At 36.5% G+C, this 19,630-nt stretch overlaps 1 protein-coding gene across 7 annotated transcripts in view; it reads right to left on the bottom strand.

The window, feature by feature from the left end:
- Nucleotides 1–19,630, bottom strand: part of RBMS3 (RNA binding motif single stranded interacting protein 3) — a 624,147-nt gene that overhangs the window by 84,720 nt on the left and 519,797 nt on the right. For 5 of the 7 annotated variants that reach the window (XM_037132737.2, XM_037132981.2, XM_037132830.2 and 2 more), the window contains exons 9-10: nucleotides 14,984–15,080; nucleotides 12,688–12,738 (exon numbers count right to left, since the gene is read on the bottom strand). In XM_037132737.2, the coding sequence (XP_036988632.1) occupies nucleotides 12,688–12,738; nucleotides 14,984–15,080 (148 nt within the window). The remainder of the gene's footprint in view (nucleotides 1–12,687; nucleotides 12,739–14,983; nucleotides 15,081–19,630) is intronic. The other 2 variants (XM_037133054.2, XM_037133196.2) reach the window with 1 other exon arrangement.

Raw genomic sequence — 19,630 nt, 5'->3', positions numbered from 1 at the left:
GAGAGTTTCCCTTCATTGTAATGAAAATGAGGGTTGCTGCTTGTCCTAATAAGTAGATCTACTAAGTTATCTGATTTTTAGAGGGAAAAGAGAATGGAAAAGAGGTTGGCAAGAATAATCTTTACTCTCTAGAGCATTTACCTGTAATAATCAGCCATGACCAACAAATGCATAAGTGTATTACAAACACTGCATTCTGCAATTTAATAATGGGCATGTGAGATCTTCCAAATCCTTCCCAGACTTCTCAAAAAGTGGAGGACAGCACACATGAGGGAACAAATATCCTTGGTGAAAAGAGTTTCTTAAATTCATAATAGCAACACTGCAACCGAAAAGCAATTAGAATTCTACATCATGAGCACAAGAGAATTGTTTAAAGTTATCCTTAACAAACCTACTGATTGGCAATGAGGTTCAAAGAAGATGCACACTTTTGCAGAAAGGCAAAAAAAGTGTGTCAGCACCTGGAATCGTATAGGGTCTCAAAATTGGCCAAGGTGGAAATAGCCTGTAAAGTGTAGTCTATCAACAAATATTTGTTCAGTCCTTACTCTGGGCAAGGATCAAAATGGAAGGGAGATATATGGTGATTTATGTGTGATAAGTCCCTAAATAATAAAATTATACTCTGGTTGGGAAAGAATAATTAGCCATATACCCAGGATATCATCCACTTGCTTAATTGTTGGAATCGTTTGACAAAGAAGAATATGACATTAGTCATGTGGTGAGACACTAAGCATTCTTGGGGGTCTGGGGATGCTGGGGACCCCACTTCTAGCTGGGGCACTCAGAGAACTGCGCCAAAGTTGGCCCAATTCAGAGGCTGTAATGATTATGGAGAGACAATCGAAGTATATCCAACACAGGTGGGCATATTACACACGTCTGAGTGAAGAGCTTGTGAAGCGTCATGTTGGGTATTAGTGAGAAAGCTGTGCCCGGAGACGTAGGCAGATCTCTAAGAGAAGATGCCAGGTTGAATGGGGTTTGGTGGGGTAGTGAAGGCACCAGCCCTAACTCATAATTAAGCGACATCCTCTTATTCTGTGGTATAACTATGTGAGGGCACAGAAATGTCATGCTTATGCCTCAGCTTTAGGGACACCTGATAGCCTGTGGCAGTACCTTGCCCTCTCTCAGACACTCATCAGATGCCCCATATAGTGTGTAGACCTAAGCCTTGGCTGTATTCTAATGTTTGATTTGCTAAAAATACCCTGCCTGCCTGACATCCAACACTTGTCTGGCTGGAAAACTCCTTTATTGTTTAAAATCAAGTTCAGGAGTCATCCCCTCTGTGAAGTCTGTCTTTGTTCCACTACCCAATGATACAACGAACAACTCCAGCCTCTACACTACTCCCATATTTTGCATACACTTCAAGTGTTGCCCACAGCTAAATTGTTATAAGTATTCATTTTATGATGGAGGGTCTGATCAAGAGGGAAACAAATTGCATTACAACAGAGAAAAAATGAAATTTAAGTCCAACCTTTGCTAAATATTCCTCTCAATAAGTAGAAAAGTTTGAAGGCACTTTACTGGTATTTGTGTTAGTATTTTGAAAATATTAATATAAATTATATAATTTCTCCCAGTGGGTGTAACTCAGTGGACTGAGTGCAGGCCTGTGAATCAAACAGTTGCTGGTTTGATTCCCAGTCAGGGCACATGCCTGGGCTGCAAGCCAGGTCCTGGGTAGGGGGCATGCAAAAGACAACCACACATAGATGTTTCTCTCCCTTTCTTTCTCCCTCCCTTATCCTTTCTTTAAAAATAAATAAATATATAAAATCTTAAAACATAAATTATATAATTTCTTATGCTTGTTATGAAAATTAAAATAATATAAATATTTTCTTAAGCATACCTGATTTTATATAGATAGATATGAATATAGATATAGATGCAGATATCATTATACATAATCCTCTCCCATTCTGGTACAGAATTGGTTTTCTGATAAAACCCAAGGACCCTGACTAGTGCAGCTCAGTGGATTGAGTGCTGGCCTGTAAAACAAAGCACCACCAGTTCAATTCCCAGTCAGGGCACATGTCTGGGTTGCCCACCAGGTCCCCAATTGGGGGCATGCAAGAGGCAACTACATATTCATGTTTCTCTCCCTCTCTTCTTCCTTTCCCCTCTCTCTAAAAATAAGTAAATACAATCTTAAAAAAACAAACAAGGAAATCAACTCCATTAACCACGATCCTGAATTGTAGACATAGAACCTACGTAGAAATAACTACATTCTCCAGGGCTAGCCTACCAGAGATTAATCTTTAAAGCCTAATCAAATGTTCTAATGATATTCTGAGAGTCAAGAAATACAGAGTAATATTTTCTTGGTATTTAGAAATACTCTCAATATTTGAACACATTCGTGACTATTTGTTTAATAAATACCCACATACTTCACATAATTGTCAAAGTTCTAGATATGAATAGATATTTCCTCCCAATGGGCTATGAAAGAAGAAATAGTTTCATAGACTCTCTGTAACATGACACTCAAGCCTTCAGTGATTTCTTTGCAGTTTCTGTTGCCCTAGCAACACTCATAAAATAAATGATTTACCCTATTATTGTATGATTGTGTTGTCCTGGTAACTTGCTATTTTCTAGATAGCTTGACATGGATTTGATCTTAGCTGAATATTTGCTTTCTCTAGAGATAATCCACAGAAAATAAGGCTTTAATAGTTTGGATACTTAAATTGTGTTTCTATCTAATTATATTTAATATGTTAAATAGCTAGTAATGATGTAATGTTCATGTCTTTACAAAGGAACTGGCAAATTCTGCTTTCTGATGGTGTGATGATGAAGAAATTCTAGGTACTACCTAAGGCTACATTGGGGGTCATGAACAACTGGAGCCTTTTCTCTTAGGAGCTGTTCCAATCCTGTGCTCAGAATGTCATGCCTGAAGTTGTAAATAAGTAATATGTTATTCCTTGAGCTATTCTTTCTTTTTAAAGGTCCATAGTAAAATAACATAAACTGTATGCCTAAAGTCAGGTTATAGGCATGCTGTTGGGTTTCAAGATTCCCAATTCACCACTTCCAAGACACTTCTGTGTGTAGAAGGCAGGGATATTACACAATAGGCAATGTTCTCTCCAATGAGCCTTCAGAAGTTCTACTTAAAAGATGAATATTACCTCCAAAAATATTTCTGTGGATATAAAATTACTCTATGTATAGAAGCTTTGAGTAATGACATTTTTATAATGCAGCAAAATTTGAAATTTTCCATTTATGACTGATTCATCCATGACTCTCTTGGAAAGTATGACTTTTTAAAATGGATCAGTGATACAATTTAGCTTTTCTGTCTTACATATTCCAAAGTCAACCTAAGTTATGGATAACAGCATTAGGACTCTCAAGCTAATAAAAAAATATGTAGTAAAGTGTGTCAAATTGATGAATCAAAGTTGTACTCTAATAGACCACGACTGACCTTTCCAACCAAATCTTTCTCTTATTCCCTAACACATTTTCCTCAAGCAGGTTATTTTCCTCTCTGGGCTCTGAAATAACTCAATACCCAACTCTATATTTTATGTGGGCTATTTTCACCTAAAGTGCTCTTTCTTTTTCTTTAACCCCATAAACACCACCTATTCTTTAAAGTCCTGTATGTGTATTTGTTTTCCCTTGCCCCTAACTATTCATCAGTACCTTGTCATTTCCAATGTTATATAATTGCAAAAAATCTAACACCTTGCCTACTGTAAATGTTTAAATATATCATTCTAAGCATATAAAAATTATTTTCACAATTAGATGTATGGTTTTAGGACATTATTTCTTTTTCTCCTTCCCCCATTTTCCATGCCTAAAAGAATCTTCTATACATATTTGATGCTTAAGAATATGTTTTTATTATTTAATATATTTTTGTTGAACTGAAGCTTCTCAGTTTCCTAAAATGAGTAGTCAAGAATGCTCACTCTTGCCACCTTTATTCAACACAGTACTGGAAATCCTAGCCAGAGAAGTTCATCAAGAAAAAGAAATAAAAGATATCCAAAATGAAAAGAAAGATGTGAAATAGTCACTATTTGCAGTAGACATGATAGTATATATAGAAAACTCTAGAATCTACAAAAAAAACTGGTGGAACTAATAAACAAAGTCGATAAAGTTGCAGGATCTAAACTCAATATACAAAAATTAATTATGTTTATATACACTAATAATTCACTATCAGAAATAGAAATTAAGAAAGCAATACCATTTATAGTTTTATTTAAAAGAATAACATACATAGGAAGATATAGATAGATAGATAGATAGATAGATAGATAGATAATAGATAGATAGATAACCAAGGATGGAAAAATTGAAGATATAAATAAAGAGAAAAATGTTTTGTGCTCATGAATGGAAAGAATTAATATTGTTAAAATGTCCACACTATTCAAAGGAATCCACATATTCAATGTAATCCCTATCAACATTTCAATGGCATTTTTCACAGAAATAGAACAAATGATCATAAAACTTTTATGGAACCACAAAGGAGCCTAAATGGCCAAAGCAATCTTGAAAAAAAAAACAAAGTTGGAGGTATACACTTCCTGATTTCAAACTATACTACAAAACTATATTAATCACAATAATATAGTATTGGCATAAAAACAGACACACAGATCAATGAACCAGAATAAAGAACTTGGGATATATAAATTATGATATAAATTATATATTATGTATTATAATATAGTTATATAATATGTAGTCTATTAATTTAAAATGAAGGATCCAAGAATATACAATGTGTAAAGGTCTTAATTAAATAGTATTGGGAAAACTGAGTAACTTCATGCAAAAGAATAAAGCTGAATTCTTATCTTTTCCTGTATATAAAAATCAACTAAAAATGGATTAAGGACTTAAACATTAGATCTGCAACTGTAAAATTCTTAAAAGAAAATATAAGAAGTAAGTTCCTTTGACATTGGTCTTGGCAATGAGTTTTTGGATTTGACACCAAGAAAACAAAGGCAACAAAATTATAACAGATGAATAAGCTATACCAAACTAATAACCTTCTGCAAACCAGAGGAAGACATCAACAAAGTGAAAAGACAACTTATTAAATGACAGAAAATATATTAAAATCATTTATCTGATGAGGGGTTAACATCCAAAGTATATGAAGAACTTCTACCACTCAACAGAAGAAAAAAAAACAACACAACACCAACCCAATTGGATTTTTTAAATGGTAAGAGATATGAAATAGACATTTTTCCAAATGCATGCAAATGGCCAACAGGTAGGTGAAAAGGTGCTCAACATCATTAATCCCTGGGGAGATGCAAATCAAAACTGCCATGTGTGAAATCTCCCTTCATACCTGTTAGATTGACTATTCTCAAAAAGTCAAAAGATAGCAAGTACTGATAGGGAAAGAAAACCCCTGTGCAGTGTTGGTGGGAACGTAAACTGATGCGGCCACTATGGAAACAGTATGAAGGGTCATCAATAAATTAAAAATACAATGATCATATCCTAGGGTTCCACTTCTGGGTATATATCCAAGGCAATGAACACGGGATTCCAAAGTGATATTTGCACTCCCATGTTCATTGCAGCATTACTCAGATACACACACACAATGTATGTGAGATGATGGATGTATTAGTTTCCTACATGGTAGGAATCATTTCATAATGTATATCTCTATCAAATCACCATAATGTACACTTTAAGTGTCTGACACTTTTATTTGTCAGTTACACATCAATAAACTAGAAAAAATCTTGAGTAAATGGAAAGATACATTTTTTTCTTAGAAAAATTAAATGCTATAATTATGTCATATTCTTAAATTTCCCATATTATTATATATATTTAAAGTGATACCAATAAAAATTATAGTGGATTTTTAAAACATCTCAATTTACTACTAATGTTATTCTGGAAATGTAAAATAGCTAGATGAATTATTGAGAAACAAAACATAGAATAATTACTGAAATATAAGAAAAAGACAATATTGTGAACAAGTCCTATTCAATATACATGGTGTTATAAAGTGTTAGTTGTTACAGTAGCAGAGTCATGGTCAAAAAATAGATCAAAAGAATAGAACAGAGTGAAGAAATACAAACAAAGATATAAAGAGATTTATTCTAAGAATTTGGCATAAAACTTATATCAGTGGGAAAAATATATATGATTTATATAGTGGAAGTTTTTATGACAATTTTTTACCCATTGGGGATAAAAAGTTGAGTCATAATCTCATCCCACATTACAAATACTGTGAAAGTAACAAAAATTTATAGTAAAATAGAGTCCGGGAGAAATAATGCCTGGTGGGGGTGTGGTTGGTAGGGTAATAATATGGGTGTAATAATTTATAGTTTTAATTTGAACATTTTACCTAAATGGCATATGGTGTGCTTGAGTAGGATATTTTTATATTACAGAATGATATGCTTATGATTTTGTAATAAAAAACTTTGTAATAAACAGGGGTATTATTTGTGCCAGACCCTATATATTATCAGCACAATAATAAAACACACGCTGACACATCATTTTATGTTAATTACATCTCAATTTTTAAACAATTACAAAACTCAAGACACAAACAAAAACAAAACAACACCAAACAACAACAAAATCGAAACAACACCAAACAAGCAAAAGCACACGGTGTTTTAAATCTTATAGTTACTCATGTATTTGCATGGATTCCAGATGCTCTAAAGCAGGGACTGGCTAAGCACACCCTATGAGCCAAATGTGGCCCTCATCTGTTTCTGTAAATAAAGTTTTATGGGACTCAGACATTCCCATTCATTTCTGTATTGTCTGGCTGCTCTCACGCTGCAGCCGTAAAAATGCCTAGGTGTGGCAAAGACTCTATGGCTCACAAAACTGAAAATATTTATTCTTTGGCTTCTTACAGGAGAAGGTTATTGACCCTGCTCTAAAGGGAAAAACTCGTAAATACTAAATACTAACTATATAATACTAAATATTAAAATTTCATTTGAGGAACATCATAAGATTAAATTCAAAGTAAACCAAGAAAATATCTAGATTGTCCATGAAAATGTTAACTTGCTAATTGTAATAAGATCTTTTAAAAATAAGACAAGATCAATATCTCAGAAGACAAATGGATCTCAGGGGAAAAAAATAAAATCAGTCAATAAACTCATGAAAGGCAACCCAGCTCCTCTAGGACTCAGAGAAATAAAAGTAATACATCAATAAGATGCCACTCACTATTTATCACATTAGTCAGATATTTGAAAGTTGAGATCACCTAGTTTTAATGGAGGCCACAGGGAAACACTCTCACTTAGAGTGAAAATTGACGATAATGTGTATCGAATTTTAACAGCACACACACCTTTTGTACAATCAATTTACTCCATAGATACTTTCTCACAAGTCTCAATATTAGTCTTAAGTGACTATAAATAGGAAATTGGTTGAATACTTTTTGTTGCATTTATGTAATTCTATGTTATGAAATGTTAATAAAATGACATAGATCTATATGTGAGTCATGTAATGACACCCAGGACATTTTATTATGTTAACATACAGCATTTGTATATTGATCTTGTATGTATCTTTAAAACACATACATATTTCTGCATGCACATATGTACTTTGATATGCATACAAAAATTGGTGGCATACGCATTTGTTTACAAAGTTTACTTCTGGAAGGAAGAATCAGTGAGTGGAAAGTCCTTCATGTGCTATGTACTTTTGAATGGTGAACCTTGGATTTTATTGTTCAAAGTCGTTTTTCTCAAGTCATTTTACATTGTTTTTGAAAAATTACTGTCGAATTTGGAAGCTACATTGAACAAAGGCAGAGCCAACACCTTTTGTTTTTAACTTGACAGCAGGTAGGTTGTGTAAGAGACTTTCAGTGGAGACCACCTTGCTCACTTTACCCACCTTGCACAGGAGGTGATACTCAAAAGAAGCGGCTCCTCCTACGCTCATTCTCACTCATTTGAGTTCTTTTCTGGTAGAAATGGTAGAATATGAGTTAAAGTTGCTGTTGTTTCGTTTTTGCTATGTATCTAAAAAAATATTTTCCCTGGAAATATATGTTTACCTGGTTAACTCCTTAGCCAGCAAAAGCACTTTGCCTTTGATAATAAAACTGTGAGGGTAGGGTTTTTTGCTCAGCTCAAGTGTTGATGTAAAAAGATAGTATCTGAAAACCTTGTTTTCTGAACAGAACTGTAATGATTTATGTATTTTTAAATAGTTCATTTTTATTGTATTTGTTTTTCATTACTACTTATCTTCCCTATACCCCCTTCCACCTCTTTCAAATTTGGTGATGTGCTTTTACAGAAAACACACCTGAAACTCTGAGAGACACTGCCTCTAAAATTAAGCCTCAGCCCTTACCAGTTTGCAGGTAAACAGTGACCAAATCGAATATTCTGGAGCTTTCTTGAACAGCCTTGTTGTCAAGGAGAAGTTTATATTTACTCTTTACCTGCAAACCTATAGTTTATTAAGAGTTATTATTTAGCCATGCATAGCAACAAATCATTCAACCATTCAGTAGGGGCATCTTGTACTTCGAATACTGTAATTAGATAACCAATTTGTAATTAAGTGAAAATGAAAGCTGACCTTTCTCCTTGAAATGAAATAATGTTAACCATATGAAGAACAGAAGATTTATGTCTCAGATGAGCCTAAATAAAATTGAAGAGAAGGGAACTATGCTTCTTCTTGGGAACGATCATCTTTTCTCCTTGTCAGTACAGATTTAACAAAATATTTGACGTATTGCAACACAGGATTTCGACTGTGAATTCATATGAGATTCCAATGTGACACACTGCTATGCAGAGCAGATATTTGGTGCAATCCATCATCTATTAAAATTCCATCAGAGTCAGGGTGAGATTTCAGAGTATACAGTACAGAGCCCTGCACTGAGAGAAGCAGGGACAAATGACTGATTGCATTGACAAAGTCAGCATTTTTACCTCCTTGCAGCCAAAAGTGAGTTAGCTCCTAATTTAGTCTAGCAGTGCTCTCTCCTCCGTGTCTGTCCAGGTGAAGAACAACACAGTGCAAACAGAGACTCTCATTGTTCTAAGTGGGGTCTGACAACTTTCCAGGGGACCCGATAAAGTCCCAGAGTCAAGGCAACTGACAGAGACCTGTTTTTTTGTTTTGTTTTGTTTTGTTTTGGTAAAAATGCCATTGTGATAGTTCAAAGCAGGCAAGGAGACTTTTATCCCCTCTTTCATAAAAGTAAAAAGTCTCTCAGAATATGGTTTCTAAATGTACAAAAAAGCACATTACATACAATTTAGAAAATTCAATCTCCAAAGAAGCAAACTTACATGGCAAGCTTCAATGCTGTGCTATGCTTTCTGTTCTTCTCTTGTCCCTATGTTACCCCCTTCCCTGCTTTCCACCGTTTTGTTTCTTACAGATGTTGCTGCTCCAGGTTAAATATTTCTCACCCTGGTGAAGACCAGAGGCACTGTGCTCCTGCCTTCAGACTTTTTGAAAACACTGTTTCCTCATCAGAAACCTGGTTAAGATCCTACAGTCCTTCAAGTCTGGACTGAAAGAGAACATGCAAGGCTTCTGGCTCCAGTGCAGAAATCATGTGCATTCCTAGCGATAACACACCTATAACACTTACAGCTTAGAAAGGAACTTGCCCCCAGAATGATGGAGAGAAGGAAAGCTGTAAGCAAATCAGAATTAGGGCAACTTATCTGAGATACGTTGATATTGACACCTTGAATTTATTTGTAAAGTAGATTCCAGAAGGTATCCAATGGGTCTATTGTTTTTTAAGTATTTTAGGAGAATGGTTTAGTAAGTCAATGAATTACCAACCTAAGTAATGTGTCTTATTTATACCCACAGAGGCTATCTCCACCAAACTCATTAGTAAACTAAGATAAGCAGTATAAATTAGGTAGAAATACGTGATTATTGTTTATCCCAATTTTCTTTCTATACTAACACTCAATTCATACAATTGGGTTATCTATGACATAAGGTATAGTCTACTCAGATAAATAAATAAATAAATAAATAAATAAATAAATACTAATAATAATTTACTGAGTGTTTGCCATTTGCCAGGCACTGTATTAAAAGCTTTAAATATCATATTTTCTTTAATAAACAAAATGCATAATTATTTAGGCATTATTATGTCAATATATAGCAGATAAAAATGTGGGTCAAGAAGCCTAATTGCCCAAAGTCCCAGAGTGAGGAAAAGTGTTTTTTTTTTCTTAAAAAGCCTAACTAAGTCTCCAGGCTGTTAATTATCAAATCATTCATTCTTTTCAGATTTGGATATTTTGTTTCTTTGCCCTAGAGTGCTGAAGTATTTTTGTATTTTAGTATCATAAAGTGATTATGTAACCCTTACTTTGCCGATGATACCAAGACCAGTTGGGACAACTGGACAACCAGCAAGACCGTTGCAGGGTAGTGACTATGGAATAAACTCTGCATTTCCATGAGACCATTCAGCAAATTTTTTCATGTTAAAGATAACAAAGTGGTGGTGGCCCAGACACCTCCTTTCCCAGGAATCTGCTCCAGCCACAGACATTATATTGTAAACTGAGTGCCCTGACCTCAAACATGATGCGCAGTGTAGTCATGGGGGTGATGAGATACCATTGAGCCACAGCAAGGAAGATCCAATAGAACAAAGGAACACACACACACACACACACAGCTATTGCTAGAGTAAGATGTATGAGAAATAATGTCTTCAAAAGTGGGGCTGAAGCTGTGCTCGGGTGAGGAGGTGAGAGTGAAAAATTTGCTAAGGTTCTGATGAAACAACTACACATACAAACGTCTTCCATTCTCTTCACAGCTCTAGAAATACTGTAGAGTCTAACACACTTGAACATCTGGCAAATCTGAGTATTGTGCCACATGTGCATTCATTTTGACCACAGTGAGATGATGCTTAACCTCACTGTGAGGACTAAGCTAGCACCAGTGCTTTAGAGATGAACACATTTTTTTTAGAAGGTAGTTGTTTCCTTCTAGAAAGTCTACTCTTTACAACTTGGCAGGACATCTCTTTTCCTGTGTTGGCTCAGCCTGTGCTATACATTGTTTTGGCAGCATACGTTGAGTTCTACCTCATGACTTGGACAGAAAAGTATATCTTGGATCCATTGTATGTTGGTATGATTTACAGAACACAGTCCAGATGAACTCAGGAAGCCCCCAAAGTGTGGAAATAAGAGTAAAGAGCAGGATTTGCAAAATATGGTCTAAAGTTCTATTGCAGTAAGCTACATCTATTTTATTCTTTAAATAGAAAACAAACTATCAAAACGTTAGGAGCAATGTAGAATTTCCTTATTTTAAATAAAATAGAGAAAGCCCAACTATGAAAACCAGGTGCTGTGATCCTTTGAGCCCAGGAAGTGGATGCTTGTGCATTTAGCTCCCTGGTCCTTAATATGTGCTAGCTTATTTATACTTGGCTTTGAGGAGAGTCAAAAAGTAGGATTGCTTCTTCTTTGCATAACACACAGGTCCAATGATACTAAGAATAATGCTAATAATTAACTGTAGCATATCATATGTAAAGAATTATTTTCACACATGTTCTTATTTGATTCTACTCCAAACACTAAGTATAGTGACAGGTAAGGAGACAAAGGCGCAGATGTGAGTATACCCAGAAGAGTCCACCAGAGACTGTGTTACGCAGCTCTCAGTCTAGGGCTCTTCCACTACCTCACACTATCATGAGTGTGTTGTTACTGAAATCTACCTCGTAACACTTCTATAGAGCAAGAAAACCTAAGAGAACTAGACAAAGACAAATGGAATCATTAGCCTTCAGTCTACATTCTAATGGAATATGTAATATTTTTCACTTGGGACTGATGTAATATAGTTCCACAAAATGGGAAATCTAGCAAGTAGAAAATAGAGTTTAAATATTTTGGGGACATATTCTCCACAAAAGAGGAAGAGAAGGCCTCTAGTTATTAACGTAAAAAACATCTAGCCACCTTGCTATCCATCTATACATCTCCATCTATTAATGAACAACTCCTTTTCTATTTCAAGTATATTGAGTCAACACTTGGCCTTGATACTGAAATTCATTCCCAAACCTCACCAAATTGCATTTGAAGAAAACAAAGCACAATAGAAGAAGGAAAACAGAAAGGCTATTCCCCTATGATGGATTTAATTGTACAGAGTTCAGAGTTCCTGAATGAAGTAGAAATTCCCTACTTATAACAAATAGTACACATCAGCTTGAGAGACTGACTGTTATGACTGATATTTCCTCCAAGAGAGTTTACCTATATCTATCTATCTATCTATCTATCTATCTATCTATCTATCTATCCTTCTATCTATCTATCTATCTATCTATCTATCTATCTATCTATCTATCTATGCACCTGTCTATCTCTACCTTTATTTCTTTCTATCTTTGTGTTTATCTACGTCTCTATCTCTATCTATTGTACATGCTTTTGTACAATTTCAGGAACAGCTTTTTTTCTGAAAAATATGGCTGCCTGAAAGAGGTGTGCACTATAACAAAAGCTTTCCCCCAAAGCTTCTATGCATTACAAAAGCTTGCACTTGGATAATAGAAATATTTAGCCTCAGGTGACTGAGAACACTTACTGTTGGTTGCATAACGTATGGCGGATGAGGCATCCATGAAGTACTCTGGACCTATGCATCAAACAGCATTTATTAGCACAAAGCAATCACAGAAAGAACTTGGTTCTTGTGTTCAGTGGAGTCACACTAGGTCATAAGAAAGTGGAGTCCATCTGACTTTACAGCTAACAAGTGCTCAAAACTAAGGATAGAAAGCACATTCTTGGACCTGATTAATCTGGTCCCTGAAACAGGATCAGCACATGTAAAGCAAATTCCTATCTTGCTGGAGCTGGCTACAGTATCCACATGGGCCCAACTGGGACGTGGAGCATTTTTTGAGGATGGTGTTGGAGACTAAAGTATTAGGTAGCCACGGGAACCTTCCTATTTAGAGGTCAACTCCTAGGGATACCCGGGCAATTAATAAGGAGGCACGAGTTTACTGCTAAGACTTCCTTTTTTTCCTGACATTTGTTTTCACTTCAACTTCTCAAGTGATTCCCATCTTGGAAATAAGTCCAAGTGGAAAAAGTTGAGGTATGAATTAAATCGAGCAACCAAAAATTTGAGAAAATGCTTTGGAAAACACAACTTAAGCAAGTTTGTAATTTTTTTCTCTCATGGTCATTGGTATAGTAAATAAAAATGTGTGTTTGAGCCAGCCAACCGCTCTGAAATGTACCTTGTTGGCCAAAGGAGAAAGTCAGCCGGGAGAGCTGATTGTCACATAGAGAACCTTGAAGACTTTTTGTTTTCAATATATTCACACAAGCAAAATCGCCAATGCAATTTAGATTTAAAATAAAAAGAAGAAGGAGGTGTTGAAAGGCGAGAATCAACAACACAGGAAATTGCTCTAATTCCTTTTATGAGAAAAGAGAGCTGGGGTTACATTCCACTTCTGAGCCCTCTCAAGTAAAATCACTTTTCTGTGGATATTCTATGCATGTCACCAAAGTGCTCCACACTGGGGCTCCATGGGTGGTCTTGGCTGAAACGGAGGCCAAGAGTAGGGGAAAAAATGGGTAAAACAAAACAAAACACATTCCAACCAGGCGGGCCTGCATGCAGAACAGAAAGTGAACAGCACCTGCACACAGCCTCATGGGTCCCAGGGAAAGGCAATTAGGCAGTCGGTCATTCTGAGACCCTCGAATGCAATTCCACAAGCGTCTACTCTGTTCGCCCACTGACATGTATCAAGCGTCTAAGTGCAGGAAATGAATGAAAATGAACTGCTTCAGGGGCCATAAGTTAAAGAAAAATGTACATAGTCTGAGGCTTGATGCTCTGACAACTGGGACATCCTGAAATGAAGTACATAGTGGCTGAATAAGGCGACACTTAACTGAATTAGTAGCAGTCAGAAACATTAGAGTTTTACCCCTTGTAAAACACCCACCCCCACCATCTGCAAATATAGAGAAACACATGGCATGCACGCTCTTGCAGTCTCTCGCTTTGTCTCCTTCTTTAACGTTTTAAAAATGACACTAGATACTCTCTGTATGTAACATTGAGATCTATTTCTAATTAGAATAAGAAGAATTGTCTGAAGAAAAATATGAGGCAAAGAGAAGCAGTGAGTGATATCACATATTTGATAACTCAAAGAAATAAGATAAGAAGCAGTTTCTAAGGGAGAAGTATGACTATTTCAAACCACCTGTGTACATAGAGTTAACTGGCTACAACATCTGGTTTAGGACACACACTGAGCCTCAGATTTTCTTGTGCTTCAACATGTGGAACCCCTGAGGTCTCTTTTGGCTTCTTTGAAACTGAGAATGAAGTAAGAGCCGAAAGGAGGAATAATTTTTCACCACTTTGATAATCTTTCCTATTTCTTGGGGAGAATGATTTCACATGTATCCATGTAGTTTTACATGGATACGCAGGACATCTGTGGCAAAATGAGATGACAATGACAGAATACGCTGGAGTAAGGGCAGGGAGTGCTACAAATGTGCTTTTAGAAAAGACACAATAGGAAGCGTGACAACCAAAATAACAGACAACAAACAAAACTTCTCAGTGGTCGGAGAGCTGTATTAAAGTTGGCTGGAAGGTAGTGCAATCATGAAAACTCAGCGGGAAGAATGGAAAGCACCGTGGATTTTCTTAATCAGTGAAATAGAGGCAAACAAGCCCTTGAAAGTATAGGCTATTAATTGGTAACTTGAGTATTATTACATCAGGATGTGCACTAAAGTGTTTGAGGACCAGCTTTGAAAACTCGACTATGTCTTGGCCTTGATGTAGTCTATCACTGGCAAGAAAGATCTCTCCTGAGGTGCAGGGAAATCAGACATACCTGGTATGTGGAGACAGGGGAAGCAGCAATGAATGGCGTGATAGATGTCTGTGGAATCATGCGGTTGGTTGCAATACTGTACGGTGAAGAATAAAATCTGCAAACAGAAAACAACAACAAAAAAAGAAGATTCATAAAGCTGCTGCATGCCTGGCCGCTTGGCAATGCTTCCAAGCACTTCTGGGAAAGACAGAGTCCACCCTCAAGTTCTCCCACCGACTTTTCATTAACAGGAGCATCCAGGTGATTTACAGTCTTTGATTCCACTAGGAGAAATACATTATTCTGAAGAAAATGGCAACTTTAAGTCATCTTATACAAAATCTCTTATGCCAGGTGAATGTAAGAGTATGTTTAACCAAGAAGGGAGAGAAGCCACAGGCACTGTTTTGTTCTGTTTTTAAAAGGCAATGCCATTTTAAAGCTCTTTGGCGGGGGGAGGCAAAATGGTAGCACCAGGCTTTATAGAGCCGGCTGATGTTGCTCCTACATAAACTGCATCTATCTTTTCCTTCAGGAAACAGAATCAGCTACAAGAGAGTTTTAGATAACATGTGCTAGGCATGAGTCCATACCCTCATATGAAAACTAAGGTAAATACTTTCTCCATAAAAGAGAAGCAGAGAGTTTGTGTCTAGGTACAGGTAGAAGTATTTTCTGGATTCAGTAATGGCATTGGTGGAGATTCTGGACATATGCGATATATTTCTGTAGACTCTGTAAAAAACACTGAGTTTTCCAGTCCTTTAGGGGCCTTCATTGGACAATTATAGAATGATACTGAACAAGATCTGGGCTTCATAAATCAGAGGAGGATTACCCCTTCTAGAGATCTGTTAAAGGGTATCTTCTAGACACTGAATGCAGTGACATACCTATCCATCTTTGCTCAGATGATAGTCTAGAGTCCACAAGTTACACATTGCTCAAACTCCTCAGCAGAATTTAAGATCATGTTTCTTCCTTAAGGTCTCACTGGTAGGTGGAAGGCTGGAGTGGCCAGCCAAAGAGCAGACAAGGCGAGGTTGCCTACGATGGAGTATTTCACTGATGTGAGGATAAATTGAGAAAATGTATATCAAAGATAACAGAATCATTATGTTACTCAGTCATAGTGTTATCAAAAGTCAACTACTACTTTTATTTATTTTTTAATTATATGACTGAGGTTGGAGTTTTGGGGACAAAAGTTTCATCACACCTCACCAATATTTTGGATGGTCTCATGGGTTGCCTTTCTAAAGAGACATTCCACAAGACTTGCATTGAATATAGGAGGGCAAGATTTCAAGGTTGCCATTTAAGGAATAAATTCTTTAAGCTTATATTTTATAAGAGTCTCCAAGCTAGTATTAAGGAACTATATTCTCAAATTTGACTTTATCTAGTTCTCAATAAGGATTATAACATCATACTATTTTGGCTAAAAAAATATAGCTAAAAATTACTCACTCACTTATTACATCCTTACTATTCATACCCAACAGACCTCTAAATTTATAGTTGTGCAATTTGAAAAAAGATATCGACTACACACCTATTAGAATGGCCATTTGTTAAAACATCAATACTAGTGCTGGCAAGAATTCAGAGCAGGTAGAACTCTCATTCATTGCTGGTGGAAGTGTACAATGGGACAGCCATTGTGAGGAACAGGTTGGAAGTTTCTTATAATGTTAAACATGCACATCACATAACCCAATAATCCTACTGGTAGATATTAACTAAAGATAAATGAAAACACATGTTTGCACAAAAACCTGAATGCAAATGTTTATAGCATGTTTATTGAAACTTGCCAAAGACTGGAAGAAGCCAAACAACCTTTAACTGAGTCAATAAACAAACTGGTGCATCTGGACAATCTGGACCACTACTCAGCAGTAAAAAGGAAAGAACTACTGACACAGTTAACAGGATGAATTGTGACTGATTATGCTAAATGAAAGAAATCAGACTTAAAGACCTCGCATTTTAATTTATATTGCAATACAGAAAATGCAGAACTGGAAAGACAGAAAATAGATGAGTGGATGACAAAGGCAGGGGCTGGAAGGAGCGGTTGACTACTGTGATGCAGGAGGAAATCAGGGAAGTGATGTAACTGTTCTTTATCTTGATTGTTTGGTGCCTACATGACTATGTTTGCCAGAATGCATGTAACTGTACACTACGAAGAGTGAATAATATTCTATGTAAATTGTACCTAATAAAACTGACTTTTTAAAAAAGCCAATTACTGTGTAAGAAAACATCCATCCTTACACTTAAAGAAATGTACTGAGCATTTACTATGTGTACCAAAGACGGGGGAGACTCTAAAACTCTCCTTCGAGTTTCTCTGTTTAGTCACTTAAATCAAATCTCATCTGTCCATGAATCAGTCTAAAAGCCACCACTGGTTTTCCATTGCAATGAGAACAGAGTTTGAATCCCTAGGATTGGCTGGCACAGTCAGGCTACGCCCTGCCTCTCTGATATCTTCTCCTACCTCCTCCCCTAGCCAATTAGGATCCAACCGCACAGGCCTTCTTTTGTCACATGATCATATCATTTTCACTTCTGTCTTGGACAATGAACTTATAATTCTCTCTGCCTAGAATGCTCATTTAACTAAATCTCTCCAAACTACCTCTTGTTTATGATTGGTCTGATTCAACTTCCACTTTTTCAGGGAGGCCTGTAGCTAAAGTAGTAACCACCATCTCTGTCCCAATTTTTCTCTGTGACTTTCCTCTGTTTTTTTCATTACTCTTATCATTATCTGAGATAGTATTTTATAGACTAATGTTAGTGTCCCTCCAAAATTCATACTGACATCCTAACTCCCAGGGTGGTTATATTTGGAGGTGGAGCCTCTAAGGAAGCAACTGAGTTTAACTGAGCTCGAAAGAGTGGAGCCCTGTTCTGATGGGATCAGTGTCCTTATCAGAAGAGACATAGGGAGCTTGCTCACTCTCTGCACACATGTACATGCAGGAAATGTCACGGGAGGGCACAGTGGGAAGGCAGCTGTCTCTGAGGTAGGAATAGGGTCCTCTTCAGAAGCTGAATCTGCCAGATCTTGATCTTGGACTTCTCACCTCCAGAACTTTGAGGAAATAAATTTCTGTTGTTTAGGGCCATTCAATGGATAGTATTTTGTTATGGAAGCCAAGATGATGAATCCAACACAATGTATGTATTGACTGTTTCCTCCTCCAGATCAACAGCTTCGAGAATGTTGAGAACCTCTGCTTTGTTGTCTAGAACAAAATCTGAGACTCAGTAGATACAGAATAACTGTATTTTGAATGAGTCAATGCAGAGCAGCTTGGGAAAATAAGTAACAATTACAGTACACGATAGCCAATGCCAAGACAGTGGGAGAACAGAAGGTGGTCTCTGAACTAGTAGCAAACAAGGGACCAAACCCAGAGAAGCTAGGCCAGATTCACATATTTATAAATGCTCAGTGGAAGCATTCCTACACACTTTCTCGCAGGCAGACATATTAGTAACTAGGAAAACCAGTACTTTTCTACAAAAATCAGGGTTTGCACTTAAGAAGCTCCTTTAGGTCTTATCTTTGACCAATCTTCCTTGTGGGGGAGTGAACAGAAAGACGTAGTTGAGGCTCACAATGACAGGAGAGGCACCCTGGCAACTCTACAAACAGTCCTTCTCATTCACTGTGCTGTGATTAACTTCAGTTAAAGACCCAGTTTCAGCCTCTCCCACTGATGGAGCACCCTGTACATCACATTTTAGTATGGCTGATTTATTTTGTAAAATGTACCAAATGGAGTATCAAACATGAAAGCCATAACGACTGGATTGACAGTCAGAGTTTACAGAAAATTCTATAGGGAAAACAAAGATCAGAAATGTACAGACACCAGCCAAGGAAACTGATACTAACAACAGAACCTTGGGGGTAAATTGAATGCATTTTTGTTTTATCTGTTTTAATCCTATCCATCAAATGAGAATATGTCATACTTCCCAACAATTTCCAATGCTAATGCTAAAGTCAGAGAATGAAAAATATACCAGGAAGAACAGACTCAGCCCACTGTCTTGATCTCCTAATTCTGGTATTTTGATACAAGCTTTTCACAAGTCCAAACATAAACCAGATGAATTTACAAGAAACCCTTGGTTTAACCACGGCAAGAGAGGCTGCTATTGCATCTGAGCCTTAGAGGTACAGTGTCTAAAGAAAATATATAGGACCAGGCTGCAGAATGAGTTTCTCAATCTCTTTACTTTTTCTCAGTTTGTGCCATGTATCTGTCATGATTTAAAACAAATTTCATATAACCAGAGCTTTAAAGAAATTCCAAAAAGTACTTTAAGAACAGCCATTGTGTTATTGAGGAATAGGAAAGAGGAAAATCACAGAACTTGTTAGCCACAATAACAAAACTAAGGGAATTCTAAACATGTGACTTTATATGCCATTTGTATTTGTTATCTATCCATTATGCTTTGCAAATGCTAGTACAGAAAACCAGGAATGAATTCTTGAACAAACTATGTTCCTGGGAATAGTCGACTCTCTTAAGAGATATTTCTTTGCCAAAATTCACATAACATTATGTGTATGGCAAGTGTTCCCTTTATACTTTGCCCAGTGGTTCTAAATTAGAAGCTGCTGTATTCCCC

The sequence above is a fragment of the Artibeus jamaicensis genome, unplaced genomic scaffold (assembly GCF_021234435.1).
Source record: "Artibeus jamaicensis isolate MK-2021 breed Jamaican fruit bat unplaced genomic scaffold, CSHL_Jam_final contig_519, whole genome shotgun sequence".
NCBI lineage: Eukaryota > Metazoa > Chordata > Mammalia > Chiroptera > Phyllostomidae > Artibeus > Artibeus jamaicensis.
This window is presented reverse-complemented; position numbering and strand designations above follow the sequence as displayed.